The sequence below is a fragment of the Crinia signifera genome, chromosome 19 (genome assembly GCF_055691185.1).
Source record: "Crinia signifera chromosome 19, ASM5569118v1, whole genome shotgun sequence".
Lineage (NCBI taxonomy): Eukaryota > Metazoa > Chordata > Amphibia > Anura > Myobatrachidae > Crinia > Crinia signifera.
Window position 1 is genome coordinate 129,363,650 of NC_139226.1, and position 13,646 is coordinate 129,377,295.

General features: G+C 40.4%; 1 protein-coding gene across 2 annotated transcripts in view; it reads right to left on the reverse strand.

Moving 5' to 3' along the window:
• Nucleotides 1–571: 571 nt before the first annotated feature.
• The window catches only part of SKI (SKI proto-oncogene), a 69,022-nt gene continuing 55,947 nt past the window's right edge, over nucleotides 572–13,646 (reverse strand). The window contains exons 2-7 of one of the 2 annotated variants that reach the window (XM_083163330.1): nucleotides 8,080–8,199; nucleotides 7,227–7,342; nucleotides 6,775–7,040; nucleotides 4,736–5,037; nucleotides 3,189–3,419; nucleotides 572–1,864 (exon numbers count right to left, since the gene is read on the reverse strand). In XM_083163330.1, coding sequence (XP_083019456.1) covers nucleotides 1,676–1,864; nucleotides 3,189–3,419; nucleotides 4,736–5,037; nucleotides 6,775–7,040; nucleotides 7,227–7,342; nucleotides 8,080–8,199 — 1,224 coding nt within the window. In that variant the 3' untranslated portion in view covers nucleotides 572–1,675. Of the gene's footprint in view, nucleotides 1,865–3,188; nucleotides 3,420–4,735; nucleotides 5,038–6,768; nucleotides 7,041–7,226; nucleotides 7,343–8,079; nucleotides 8,200–13,646 lie in introns of both variants that reach the window. The other variant, XM_083163329.1, reaches the window with a different exon arrangement.

Consider the following 13,646-nt stretch of genomic DNA (forward strand, 5'->3'; position numbering starts at 1 on the left):
TTACTTAATGTGACTTCTGGCACACCAACTGTTCAACTGTTAATGTGACCATACAGATTTATCTTCAGATCTGGCTGGTTGGAACAAACACCTGGTAATATCTGAATGACAGTTTGGCAGTTTTCCAGCATTTCCAAGCAACTGGTCAACAGTCATTTGCTCTCATCCATAACCATGTTTTTGTTCCAACCAGCCAGGTCTGAAGCTAAATCTGTAGGTGTATGGCCAGCTGCATTGTGTGGGATATAGACCAGCAACATCAGGAATAAAGAAGGCTGTGCAACCTGATCAATAATCTGCATTTAAAAGAATCAATGTATGAAGCTCTGTCAGTAAATGAAGGTTTTGATATAGCTACATAAATGGTTAAAAAAAAATGAGATTTTACTTGTGTGCAGAGATACCCAAATTACAGCTATTAGTCTGGGATTGTTATCTTTGGTGGCAAAACAGTGTTTACATCACCTTTGTATTCAGCATTAGCCAGTGTGAGCAGTAGCAAAACACTAACATATAGGTGTACTTGAAGATTAACTACAGAGTCACGCCAAAATAAGACAAAAAAAAAAAATTCAAAAATATATATATTAAAAAAAACAAGATGTAACCAATTTTTGAATCTGATTAAACAGTTTAGAATATAGAAATCCTCTGCTCTTTTCAGAAACTTTTAACCATCTCTGCACGAATCTTCCAATCTGACAGTTTCCTTTCTATGTGTAACGAGCTGTAGGTTGTGCACTAGGTATACCCAGATAATCATTTTCAATGTGGAAGTCAATACTGCGCTTAACAGAATGAAAATATATATATTTTCATAAATTTTTTTTCTTTTTTAAAACATACACACACAGAATATTTCCAGACAACAAAATCTGATAGAGGCCACTTTATGCAGCTGAGTCTATAATTAACAGGGTTCAAAAATTGATGGCTTGCTACCAATACATTGCACAGTCGACGTGAATATGGCGTTAAAACTGAGGGTGGGTTGGTTGGTTCCAGCGAAAGGGAGGGGAGGATTTATATAGTTGTAATAAGCCTGTAACAAGTCAGTTAAAATTGTGCATTAAAGTTTGTTTCATTTTTACAAAAATCAGATGCCCCCCCCCCCCCCTCTGTTTTCAATATCGAGTCTTTACAAATGTCCTCATCATTTTAATATATTTTGTTTTTTTTTTATATTAAATAGCTTATAAGAAAATGTAAATCTCAAAATGTTCCAGGCAAGCGTAAGAATGATTTTATTTAAAAAAAAAAGGACTGATCATGCTTGCTTTTTATTTTTTTTTTGCCTTTTTTTCTTTAATCTTCGACTGTAGAATGCTGCTGTTCCATCTTGTAGTTTATGTGTAGAAAAAGTTGTGAACCTAAACGGCTCGATTTTATAAACACTCTGTCTGAGGCACAGTAAGATGTTGTGCTGTGTGGGTTTCAAACGAGGCATAGTTCAGTGCTTCTGTTGTATAGGGTAACTTCTTCCCCTCCGACTCTTGATAAAAAGTTTATATTTATACGTGTGCGCTCACTGCACACACTCCATACACTCACACATGCACCTATTCATGCATACATCGGGACAGCCTCCTCCTCCTCTTCCTGTGCATATACGTAGAATTTGTATATGAATAGATAAAAGGTATGTTTTTTTAGTCTTTATTTTTTTTTTTCCGCTTTAATTTTCAATATCTTTTCGTGTGTGTTCGGTGCTGGAAAAGTTGCTGGGCTTGGCCCAAAGTTGTTCTTGTAGATCTTTCACAACTTTTTCTAAGTGTTCTCTGGCTTCCCGCTCGTGTACAAGATCTGTCCGCAGTTTATCTCTGTCGCTATCTGCGTGCTGTAGTTTTGTTTGCAGTTCTTCTATCTGAAATGAGCAGTGCGGGGAAAAAAAAATTAATATATACATATTAAACATTTCATACACTGGCAAAGCTTTACTATGCAACATGTGAGCTATTTCCATGTAACCATATAATCAGTTCATTTCCAATTTAAGAACAAGGTTTTCCAGATCGCCGGGTGAAAAAAAAACATCTGACCATAATAGAATTAATGGTATATTGCGTGTTCACAAAAACAAAACCCCCACATCTGATTTCGTCACCTGAAGTTAAATACCTCAAACATTAAATACTAATTAATCACGACCTTTATAGCAAAGGAAGCAAACTAAAAGGACACTTCTGTAGTAATAAATACAACATGCTTATCTATCCGTTATAAAAGGATGCTGGTTTACTGACCCTCTCCTGACCTTGACAGAGGAAGTAGTGTGTCCCTGACTGCAGCCTGTCAAACAACATGGAGATAATTCCTGCACAGGGTAAAAGTATATTTATTTTTAAAGTACTGTGCCATGAACCCAGTTGCACTGGAACCTTCCTCGGGATTTTGGTGTATGCGAGTCGGACACAGTGGTGCTTTACGCTTCCAAGGTCTTGCTTACCTTCGTATGTGTAGTGCCCTCTACTACAGTGATGGCTAACCTTGACACACTCCAGCTGTTGTTGAACTACACATCCCAGCATGCCCTGCATCAGTTTTACTATTTGGCCATGCTAAAACTGATGCAGGGCATGCTGGGATGTGTAGTTCAACAACAGCTGGAGTGTCAAGGTTAGCCATCACTACTACTACTAAAAAAAAAACACACATACTGGTAATGAATTTAGCATCCCAGAGAAGAACCGGGTTACAGTTTTTAGGAAGCTGGAGGCTAGGCTAGGGTGTACCTCGAGGCAGTGTCACCAGAGACACATGCAAGCTAAAAATACAACATAACAAGCCAATATTTCCAATATGCACCCAGCTACGGCTTGGTCATTTAGACTCTGTGGAAGCGAGCTGCAGGTAACACCCATTGTACAGTTCTCACTGCAGTCATGTTTAGTCTGGAGGCCTCTTATCAGCTTGACGCTGGGGAGGAAGCCCACATCATTTCCTGGTTTGGCATCAGCAGAATCAGTCTACTCCCCTTCCCGTTATTGACTGAGTATTTTCAAAGAAACGCAAAATGTTCACTTTTCGTCACCCTATTTTTTTCCACTGCTGGGGTCTTAAGCAGTTGTTTTTGCAAATACATCGCTTATATCAATGTGTACACTGCCAAAGAAAGGATAAGGGGGAAAAAAAAACACACCACCACCACCAAAACTACAATGAAATCCAAGTTTAAATGTTTTGATTACCTGGGCTGAGTATTTAGTCCGTATCCTGCCAGCCTCACAGCCCTTGTCGCACACTCTTATCTGTCTGGCCTGCTCCAACTCCCGTTTAAGACGTAAACGTGACTCGTTGGCCTCTTTCATTTTCTTCTCATTCTCTGCTCTTAAACGTTCGATTTCTTTTCTTAAGTTGCGTTTTGCCTCTGTTGCTTCCCTTAACTTCTCTTTCTTGGCAACACGGAGGAACTCCAGCTCCTGAATGACAGAGGGGAAAAATACTTAGCACCGACTAAGAAACACCCAATAGGGATCAGAATAGGAGCTCCAAAAACATTTAGATGTAATAGAATGGTGTAGTAATACAATGGGTAACGTCAATAAGCGGCTCATTCTGCAAGCAGGTGTAGCTATAGGCTGTGTCCATAGGGCTGCATACAATAATCCATGTGTCCAGAACAAGATCAAGCCATTAGGGGGCCAAGTTAAAAGATGCCATTGGCAGAGTTTCCACGTGGTTACAATGGCAAGTCGTCACCCGCTTGCAACCAAATGAATTGGCTTTCACGGTCTCAATATAGTTTGGTGTCAATACACATTCGAGTAGGTCACACTTATGGTACCCACTGACTTATTGTCTTGGAGCCACAGAGGCTGCAAGCAAAAATGTTAAGAGTTTGTCCGCAGGGGTGCCGTTGCCGCCATTTAGAAACCGCTGCAGCAACAGCAACTCGCTCTATAAATTGACTGTCATCGAGAGTAGGCCATAGATATTGAAAACCAGTTCACCATTAAAGTACTGCATACTGGTGTAGATACCTTTAAAAATCAATTAAAATTGTTCCAGCAACAATTCCAAATCACAACGTTGGAATTCACATAATGGAGAAAAAAAATGGGAGGACGTAAACAGAACCAGAAATTAGACTTCCTGTCACTCACTGTTACCAATACGCACAGCATATTTCTGTTCAGCAACACCCTGCAGCTAGGTCATGGGAAATCCTTTTTCCTTTACAATAATCTGACATCCTAGCCAAGCCATTGTTAACTCCGATGCACTCCTGACTTTCTCTCAACCAAAATTAGGAACTCTGTAGAATGGGGAAGGAAACTGCCACGATTCATCTTGCAGACAGCAAGGAACAGAACAGTCTCCTGTCTGGGGCAAACGCATCAGAGGACAGGTATTGGACAGAATTAAAAAAAATTCAGAGATGCAACGGATCACCCAAGCCGTGATGCAAAGTGTGCCATTATCTCCAGAAACGGTTTCCGCGATGGCTTCCTTTGGGCTACCCCAGAAAGGAATGGGCACGGAATGAATCATTAAAATGGGGTCGGAGAGAAAATTCATCTGCATGGGTCACAGCTTCTAGTTTATTTAAATACATCTAACAATACATTTTATATTAGGAGTTTTAGAGTAGGAAGGAGGGATTTGTGCTGCCGAAGGCAATATTACAAAAACATCCTACTCCGTAGTATCAATTTTACCTTCAGTACCAAAGCGAAACCATTACCAAAAATGTGAATAACCAGATGGCATTAACGGGTAATTTGATATTTATTACCTGTTGAAGGCTTCGTTTGGCCTGTAAAGCAGCATTCAGTTTCTCTTCCTGTTTCACTCTCATTTTGACTACTTCATGAAGGAACTTCTCTTTGGCTTCCTTTGAATCCAGACCACTGTCCAGGGCTTGCCTTAGGTGCTCCAACTCTGCCTCAAGTCCGCTGCTGTGGAAGTCACCGTGAGGCGTCACCTCAAAAGGAGGGTTGATCACAGTTGGGGCTAACATGCCCGGGGAACTTAACTCCTTGGCGGAGCTTGAGGATGTGAAGGAAGGAGAAGAGAGCGAGGAGAGCGAAGAGGTAACTAAAAGGATAAAAATAAAACCAAAAAAATCAGACTGATCCTTGCATACTCAAAAAGATACAGTCACATACAACTTGCAATTATAGTTTGTCAACTATGCTGGACGAGGAGGGGTGTATTAAAGCAGGGGCGGTGTAATGGTTAGCATTACTGCCTCACAGTACGGAGGTCATGGGTTCGATTTCCACCATAGCCGTAACTGTGTGGAGTTTGTATATTCTCCCCGTGCTTGCGTGGGTTTCCTCCAGGTACTCGGGGGTACCTACCCCTCTCCAAAATATGCTGGTAGGTTAACTGGCATGTACATGTGATAGGGAATATAGCTATATAAATAATTAAGTAAGGAAAAAAATAAAAGTAGTGCGCACAACATAACGCAGGATCACAGAGCACCAGGATATTCATGGAACTGTAAAAATATAATCTCTTATAATGTACAAGTCAGCTCCAGTTCCTACATATACTACTACAACCTATCATAGGGCGTACATGACACAAAGCGTGATGACCTGCATTTGACCTAAATGATTCATTTCCCAGGCAAGGTGATACCCGGCTGTAGAACAACAGCAAAGATTAAGTGTTGGAACTCTACTCGTAAACATAAGCCATTTAATCTTTGATCTGTAACTTTAATTTCATCACCCACGCCATATGTGTAAAGCAAATATCTACAAGAATTTTTTGTTGTTTTTGTTTTATGATGTTCCCTAAAGGTGTGTACACACGCATCAATTTTCTTTCGATTTCCCCAATTCTACCCCCTTTCAATTAGGCCTTTGTGTTCCATTTGATTTCACATTGGATCTGCGCTTTTGCATTCGCTATCAAATTTGATTTACATTCAAGGCACAGAGTACACATTTGATTTACTGGATCGAATTTGACACTTCCTTGCCTACGCAGTTTATTTTTGTTTTTGATATAGAGAAAACAGGAGCTTGCATCGAATGCGGATCGGAAGTCTTAAAAAACGTTCGATTTTGATTCGATTTTGCTTCTATAAGCGAAATCAGATCAAAAACCTGTCAAAATTGAAGCGTGTGTACAACCCTTTAGAAGATAGCTGTACAGCAAGTCTAGACTGCCATATTGCATGAAAATTCAGCTTCAGATAGTAAAGAATATAACACATAGGACGGGGTGCACTAACATCCGCAGCACAACTTTGACAGCTGACGCAGAGATAATTAGCACAGATGCACTAACATATGTGATAATTATCACAAAGGAAAGCTGTAGTTAAGAGCTGTCCTTTATGGATGTGGCTGGCAATGTGCAGTGGGTTCCGGCGGCTCCCCCCTCCTTCCCTTACCTGGCCAGATGAAGCTGCGGGGCGGGTTTTCTTCATCCGCCCTCCACCCGGAAGAGGATGTACAGTGCAGGGAGGAGGCGTCACTGGTCCGGGCAGCACAGCGCTGTGCTGCCCGGACACAGGTGAAGGGGTCGTCGGGGGTCCATTCGGGGCGGCAGTGGGTCGTGGTAGAAGCCCATAGGCTTCTATGTGGTATTGCCAGTTTTTCCGGCGATGCTCCCCGTCACGGTAACCCGGTGGTGGCGTTTAAGTGCATCACACAATGCAGTAAAAACCCTGGTAACTGGGATTTTACTGCATTTTTGCATTAGTGCATCCCCCCCCCCAATAGAATGGGGTTCACGTCTATTAAAACTTTGGACAGCAAATTAAGAAGCAAAATAAAAAAAGAGTAAATAAAATGAAATTCAACTCACACTTACATTCTTCTCGACTTTCAACTTCAATCTCCGTTTCAGATTCCTTCTCCTCCTCCCGAACTGTTGAGGGAGGCGCTGGTGCCTCAGAGCCTGGGGGCTGTTCTGCGGTAGGCCGCCGTTTCCGGGACTGTGCAGGGCTGCCTGATGCTGGAGTGCTTCTTGGCACAGCAGGGGCACAGAGAGGGCTTGTGATGACTTTTTGTTGGGCAGGGGGTGTCAGAGCAACATTTGGAGCAACCAGGTTCTCAAAGCTCTTATAATTATAAAAACTGTAACAAAAAAATAAATATATATATTTAGATTTTCTAGTGAAGGACTACTACCGCAAAAAGCAAAAAGTTTTCTACAAAAAACTTATGTAGCGTAAGTGGTTCTAAGAAAGTAATGAAAGAACCGCTGGCTTAAAATAAAAACAAAAAAAAACCACAAGTAAAGTATAATAAAAAAGTATTTACCTATCTCTGATCAGGGCAGGCAGATGAGTCGAGAGCTCCTTCTCATTTGCTGAAATGGCGGGGGACCAGGGCCGGAAAGCAGAGAGGCGCTGGCGTGGGTGAACATATCCCGTGTTCTATGGGTAAAGATAAATGATATATAAAACACCGCTACCGTGATTTGAGGACACTTTCGGTACAAATGTAAAAGACCGTCCTAGCTAATATTTTTGACGAGAATATTTTGCAGTCGCTTTCGACAAGTTAAATAACACAATTTTTGTAATAACTAAATGTTCACATCACAATAGGAAGACTATTGCAATAATAATAATAATAATAATAATAATAATGTCAGGAGTTATATGGCCGGTTGGCTTTTTCACCTGCGCCGTACACCTGGCCGGACACATGACAGCCTGTAGTTTTTGGCTGTAACTTGTATCCACATTCATTATAATCAGTCCCTGTTTTACGTCCCTTGATCCCTCCTTAGGTTGCCGTGTTGGCCCTAATTGCTTAGCAACTTTCACTGGAGAGGATGAGCCGGATTAGATTTAAAACCCGGTGCAGTTGTTGCCTGCCAATAAATTATATGAAATTTGCAAAAGATCCTGTCGGTTTATGGGATGGGGACTTTGCAGCGTCCCTGAGGCATTGGACAGCCACTTACCTCATCCCTTACATGTGCCAAAACACTTTTTACAGAGCAGGAAAGGACGCTTTCCAGAGTAGGTAGACATGGCGTATCAAAAACACACTAGAGCATTGTTTCTATGACAGCTAGAGGAAAACACCTAACGGCACAACTCTCCTTCCTCGTCGAGCAAAACCATGTTACATAAGAGCGTGAAACACAAACACACACACTTACTTTGCTGGAGTTCGACAAATTCCGTAACCAACTAGACGATTTGTCTTTCTCGGTAAAGCTTGGGGAGTGGATGATGGAGTCCTCGGCTTTTGCCTTTTTAGCGGCAGGTTCAGAAGAAAGCTGAAAGAAAAAATATGAACCATTGACATTTAGGTTTTTTCATGTTTTACTCCTATATATCAGTGCTCCTACAGAGGATTCTCCAAACATTCACATGAGCCCCCCCATCCCTATGCGTCCAAACAATGTACCACTCGGTTGAACATTAACCCATCAGCGTGTTTCTTTACTGTGCGGAAGAAACCCTAGTGATACCAATGTGACCGCCACACTGGTTATACCCCTTTCACATTGCAGCTTTAACACGGTAAATTGCTGTTTTTTTACAGTTTTAAAACGGGAACAGCTGCAGTGTGAAAGCTCCATTGTCAATTTACTGGTCAAAGAATACCGGTATTTTGAAACGTGTTAAAAAGCAGGATCCTACACGTTTCTGTGCCGTTTTCCCTGCAGTCTGAACAGCTCGGAAACTGTATTTGCTACAAAGATAGGTTATCTCCCTGCATGATCCCCGCCCACAAGCAGGAAATAAACATTTAAAATGACATTGTATGGCTTTCTATGGGTGAATCTGAAAGGTACAAAAACGGTATTGAAACTGCAATATACCGTTTGCAACATGCAATATGAAAGGGGTTTAACTGACTTTTGACCCGTTTTAAGACACATTTACAAAAACGGGTTGAAAGCAGGTTTGCAATGTGAAACCAGTATTAAAATATTTCAGTGTGGTCATCTGATGAAGAGTGCAGCCTCGTATACCTGACTATTTCCGTAAGACACGATTTTGGTTCAGCTCCTGTCCAAATCAGATTTACTCAATTTACAGGTCCCACCCAGAAATATACCCATCATTGTTATACATAGAAAAGCTACAGAATATAGCCACATCTGATTTGATAAGGCAAACCGAATCTAGGAAGGTCTGGGTGCATTATACGAATTAAAAAGGGTTAACTATCCTTTGCTGGCACTAAACGATTATTCACCGCACAGAAATCTTTTTCCGAAGAGCGTTGACCTTACGAGACGCCAAATATGACTTCACTGTGCTACCGATTTTAGCAATGATAGAAATGGAACTGGTCAGAATAAGTGCCCCCCTCTAAACCCGCCCTTAAAATGACAAATGTCTGATTTTGCCAGCACATAGAAGGAATATTTTATGTGGTGTGAATCAGGAACAGCATGAACAACGCAGACCGTGTTTATTTGTAATGGTTGTCATGCAGATGACTTCACTCTACCACAGCTGCACTGGATTCTGGGTAACATGCCAAATCCTGCTTTGACTTTTCCACAAGTGGTTTGACGCTTGGACTGTAAATCACCCTAAAGCATAGAAAATACCTCCTGGCAAGAGCAGTATTCCCTTCAACACACTCACCGAGGTAAAAACTACATGGTGACTTGTGAGCAGGTGTGGAAAATTCTCCTTTAAAAAAAAAAAAAAAAAAAAAAAAAAAAACACACACACACCTCTTACACTTCTAATGGTGGATGACGCAATGTAATCAATTTGGGAACATAAAAGCTAAATGGAAAGATACAAAAAATCATGTACCGTATATATAGCTAGAAATACAAAAAAAAAAAAGTAGTCCCAACTGCACTGTTAAAACATATTCTAAAATAAAAACCACCAAAAGGAAACCAATACAATTAAAGTTTAAGATTAAGCACGGGAAATTTTAGCATTTTGTTCAGGGGGATGCATGACAGGATATTCATACTATAAGCCCATGCGGGCTGCTTTTTGGAAATACCTAGCAGCTTTTCAGAGTAAAAGAACATGCTAGAGCAAGCCAATGGAAGGATTTTAGGAAGCAAGCCTAAACAAGCTACAAGAAAAGCCTTTTCACCAAAGGAAGGCTGACATGGAACGGTGTGGGTCAAATAAGTTTACAGTCTTGGTTACTGGCTTCTCAGCGCCACCTGTAATTACGTCTGAGTTGTAGATAATAGCAACAAAGACCACAGCGAGAAAACACAGATTTGAACCAATGACCTCCAAGTGGAAATCTCTATACTCACAATGGCAGAAGTACACTTTACAGGGAAGCCTGTTATTAAACTTCAACAACTTAAAGTCGTGGCTTGGCGCCGATAGGGACCAATGTTCTAAAGATCAGCAAAAAAAACGATTTCCATAAACCAGACCGTGGAAACCTTGTGATCACAAGCCAACCAATAGAAGAATTCAACGAGGTGGCCATCTTCAAAAATTACATTCTGCTAGGAACTGTAACAAGCTTTGGAAAGAGGGTCATGAAAAGCCAAATCACAGCCATTTACCTTAGGCACCTTCCTAGGTTCTCCTAGTGGTAGTGCCCTGGGAGGAGCAACATAACACTGCATAGTCACATGCAAAAAAAACGATTAGCCTCCAAATTCAAACACTTCCAGGAAAAAGGGTGCCAAAGTCACATTTTTGTCAAAGATTTTTTCTTTTACAGTATTAAAGTCTTCCTGTTTTGGTACAATCTTGAGTGCAACGTAAAAGGTTCTCACCAAGAGAAAAACCACAATACTAGGCGCCTGTCTGATAGTATTTATTTGCTTAATGCAAACCTCAGAGTTGTTGACTTTATTTTTCTTCCTCTTAAATGTCAAAAAAAGTGCTAGACTTGAGTATCAGTTGGGTATGTCAGCGGTTTATCAAGCAAGAAGTCCAAAAGTGATAGACAGAGAAGGTATTCCTATTACAGAGTACATGATTTTAAGCCCAAAGTTCGGGGGTGGCTGGTTTAAACCAAATGGTATTTTTTCTATACGTTATGACTGCAGGAAGAACACCAACATCTAACATTTTTTTTTAAAGCCTATTGTAAGGGAATCCCTTGAGTTATTCCACATTATTGTTGCTTGTGTTCTTTCAGTAATCTGAAACAATGCAGTAAATAACTCACACCAGACATATAGGGTGGCGATTAAGATGAGGTGCTAAGTCTGCCTAGCATCAAGCTTCTCCACCAACATTCGTTAATCCGAATGTATTTCCCATTATTGAACAACTACTGACTGATGAATCATCTTCAGCTAGTATAGAAAGTTTTTCTTCCTTTTGGTTTAGTTCATTCGAAGCTTTGAAACAGACCAGAAACTGAACAGACGTCTAAACTAGTGTTTTAATTAAAAATGCTTAATGCCAGTGACATATCCAATGCTTGACTCGTATTCAGTATGAAATCCCGGCGTTCAAAATCACGACGCCGGAATCCCGACAGGGGGGGGGCGACGTGGATCGGGAGGGGGGACGTGGATACATATATATATATATATATATATATATATATATATATATATATATATATATATTCTGATTGGTTGCTATGAACAACCACCCATCTTCAATAGAACTTCTACCTTATTATATTATTAATAATATATTAGAAAGCACAAATACAAAAAACATGGCTGAGCAGCGTTTCACAATTATTATAACAAAGGGGATTAAACTTTTTTCATTAAAACTTTAAAGCAAAAAAATAGGTACTTATGTAATATCTGGGCTCCCGTTTTTCTTATGAGACCGCGACCCCTCGCGGGGCTCGCTGCGCTCGCCACGCTTCGGGCACGGTGGCTCGCTGCGCTCGACACACTATATAAAATCAACTCCATGCGGAATTGGATAGTAGGGGTATGAAAAAATGGGGTGCATTTAACATGGGAGCCCAGATAATACATAAGTACCAAAAAATAAATAAAAAAATGGTACAAAACAAAAAAAAAAGCGAAGTTTTCTTTTTTTTTTTTAAACCTGTTTTTTTTCTCATCCGACCCTGCTACAGTTGCAGCTACCTATGTATAATTTCACGCACACGAGAAGCAGATTATCAGGTCTATAAAAGTAAATTTATAAAAAAATTAAAATAAATTTGAAATAAAAAATAATGCAAAACAACCGATGGGTTTTGTAAACAAAATTTGTTCTAAAAAAAATTAATGGAAATTTAAAAAAAATAAAAAATCCAGGAATCCGCCTCTTGGAGGAAGACACAACATAGCATGCAGCTGCTTCCAGGCAAGCGGTGTCTGGATACCATTGTACTAGACAAAACAGACTTCACCACTAAACTTTGAGAGGCAGTGTGTGTAATCAGAGACACTCGGTGTCTGAAGTGTGGATGAGACGGCAAGAGAAAACAATGGTCCTATTTAAATGATGTTCCTCGACCTAAAGCCTCCCCCTTCGCTCTGTACTTTGTCCCCAGCTCCTGGTCCTTTTGTAGAGTTCTGTGAGCATACATACAGTGTATAATGCAACTGTAAGCTGATAGCAATACTGTTCCTCTGCACTAGACAAAATTAAATATTCACCTATAGTAAAGTGTGACTGAAAGCAGAGCACCATTTCCAATCAAAAACATTCCAAAAACTGACATTGGGCCGTTACACTAAAAGCAAAATCTAGCACTACATACAGCAGGGATGGAGAACCTTCGGCCCTCCAGCTGTTGTCCAACTACACATCCCAGCGTGCCCTGCAAAAGTTTGAGGATGGCCAGACAGCAAAACTAACAAGGCATGCTGGGATGTGTAGTTCCTCAACAGCTGGAGGGCCAAAGGTTCCCCATCCCTGACATACAGAAACAGTCATCATATGAATGTTCCCTGGACATTTCCCTTTATATTATGGATGCCTAAAAATGATGCAGAAGAACTGGAATAGTTTGTCTTCTAGGAATTTTCCAGGCCGTAACAGCTTATAAACACAACATTTTTTATTTAATTTACTAAAATCAGCTTTTATTGAGCATTTATAAAAGCAGAAGAAGACTTGTAAGTTATTGCCATAGGTTACAGCCAGCAAGCAAAAAATAAAAAAAAAATGCACCCATCTGATACTTCTAGCTGACTGCAGAGCAAAGAATGTTATGTTGGCATTTAGAAATCATAATGAGTGTTAATAATTTCCTTCTTTAAGAAATAGTATCTGTAATGAGTAATGTTTCATAGGGAAAACCTTTAAAAAAAAAAAAATTCTCTAATATAATACAGGTTTCAATAGTGAAATGCTCCGGTGCCTTCTTCAAACTTCCGTTCAATGTAGTAGTAGTAGTACAAGAAGCGGCACTCACAAGACTTCTCAGCAATCTCAAAAAGTAGGGGTTTATTTGGAATAAACCCCTACTTTTTGAGATTGCCAAGAAGTCTTGATATTGCATTTTTTCTACAGGCACATCCTAAAAAAAGACACGCCTGATTTAGAACTGCACCCACAGTAGCAAGTGATATATAAAATTTTGCGGATGTGCAGGCTATTCCGGAGCCAAGTGCAAAGATTACATCTCTACTCACAAAATTATTGGGTGTAAAGAGGTAATTGGGCATGAGCAGGTTGGATCTCTGCAGTGGGTGCGCAGACAGAAACCTAACTGGTCAGAGGATGAGTGTACAAGTGATCTGAGACCAGACAGATCTCGGTGTGCAAAGGATAGGACTGCTGTACACTTAAGGTGTGAGGGATGACTGCCAGCATCAAAACTTGATATCAAAAGGGTGAG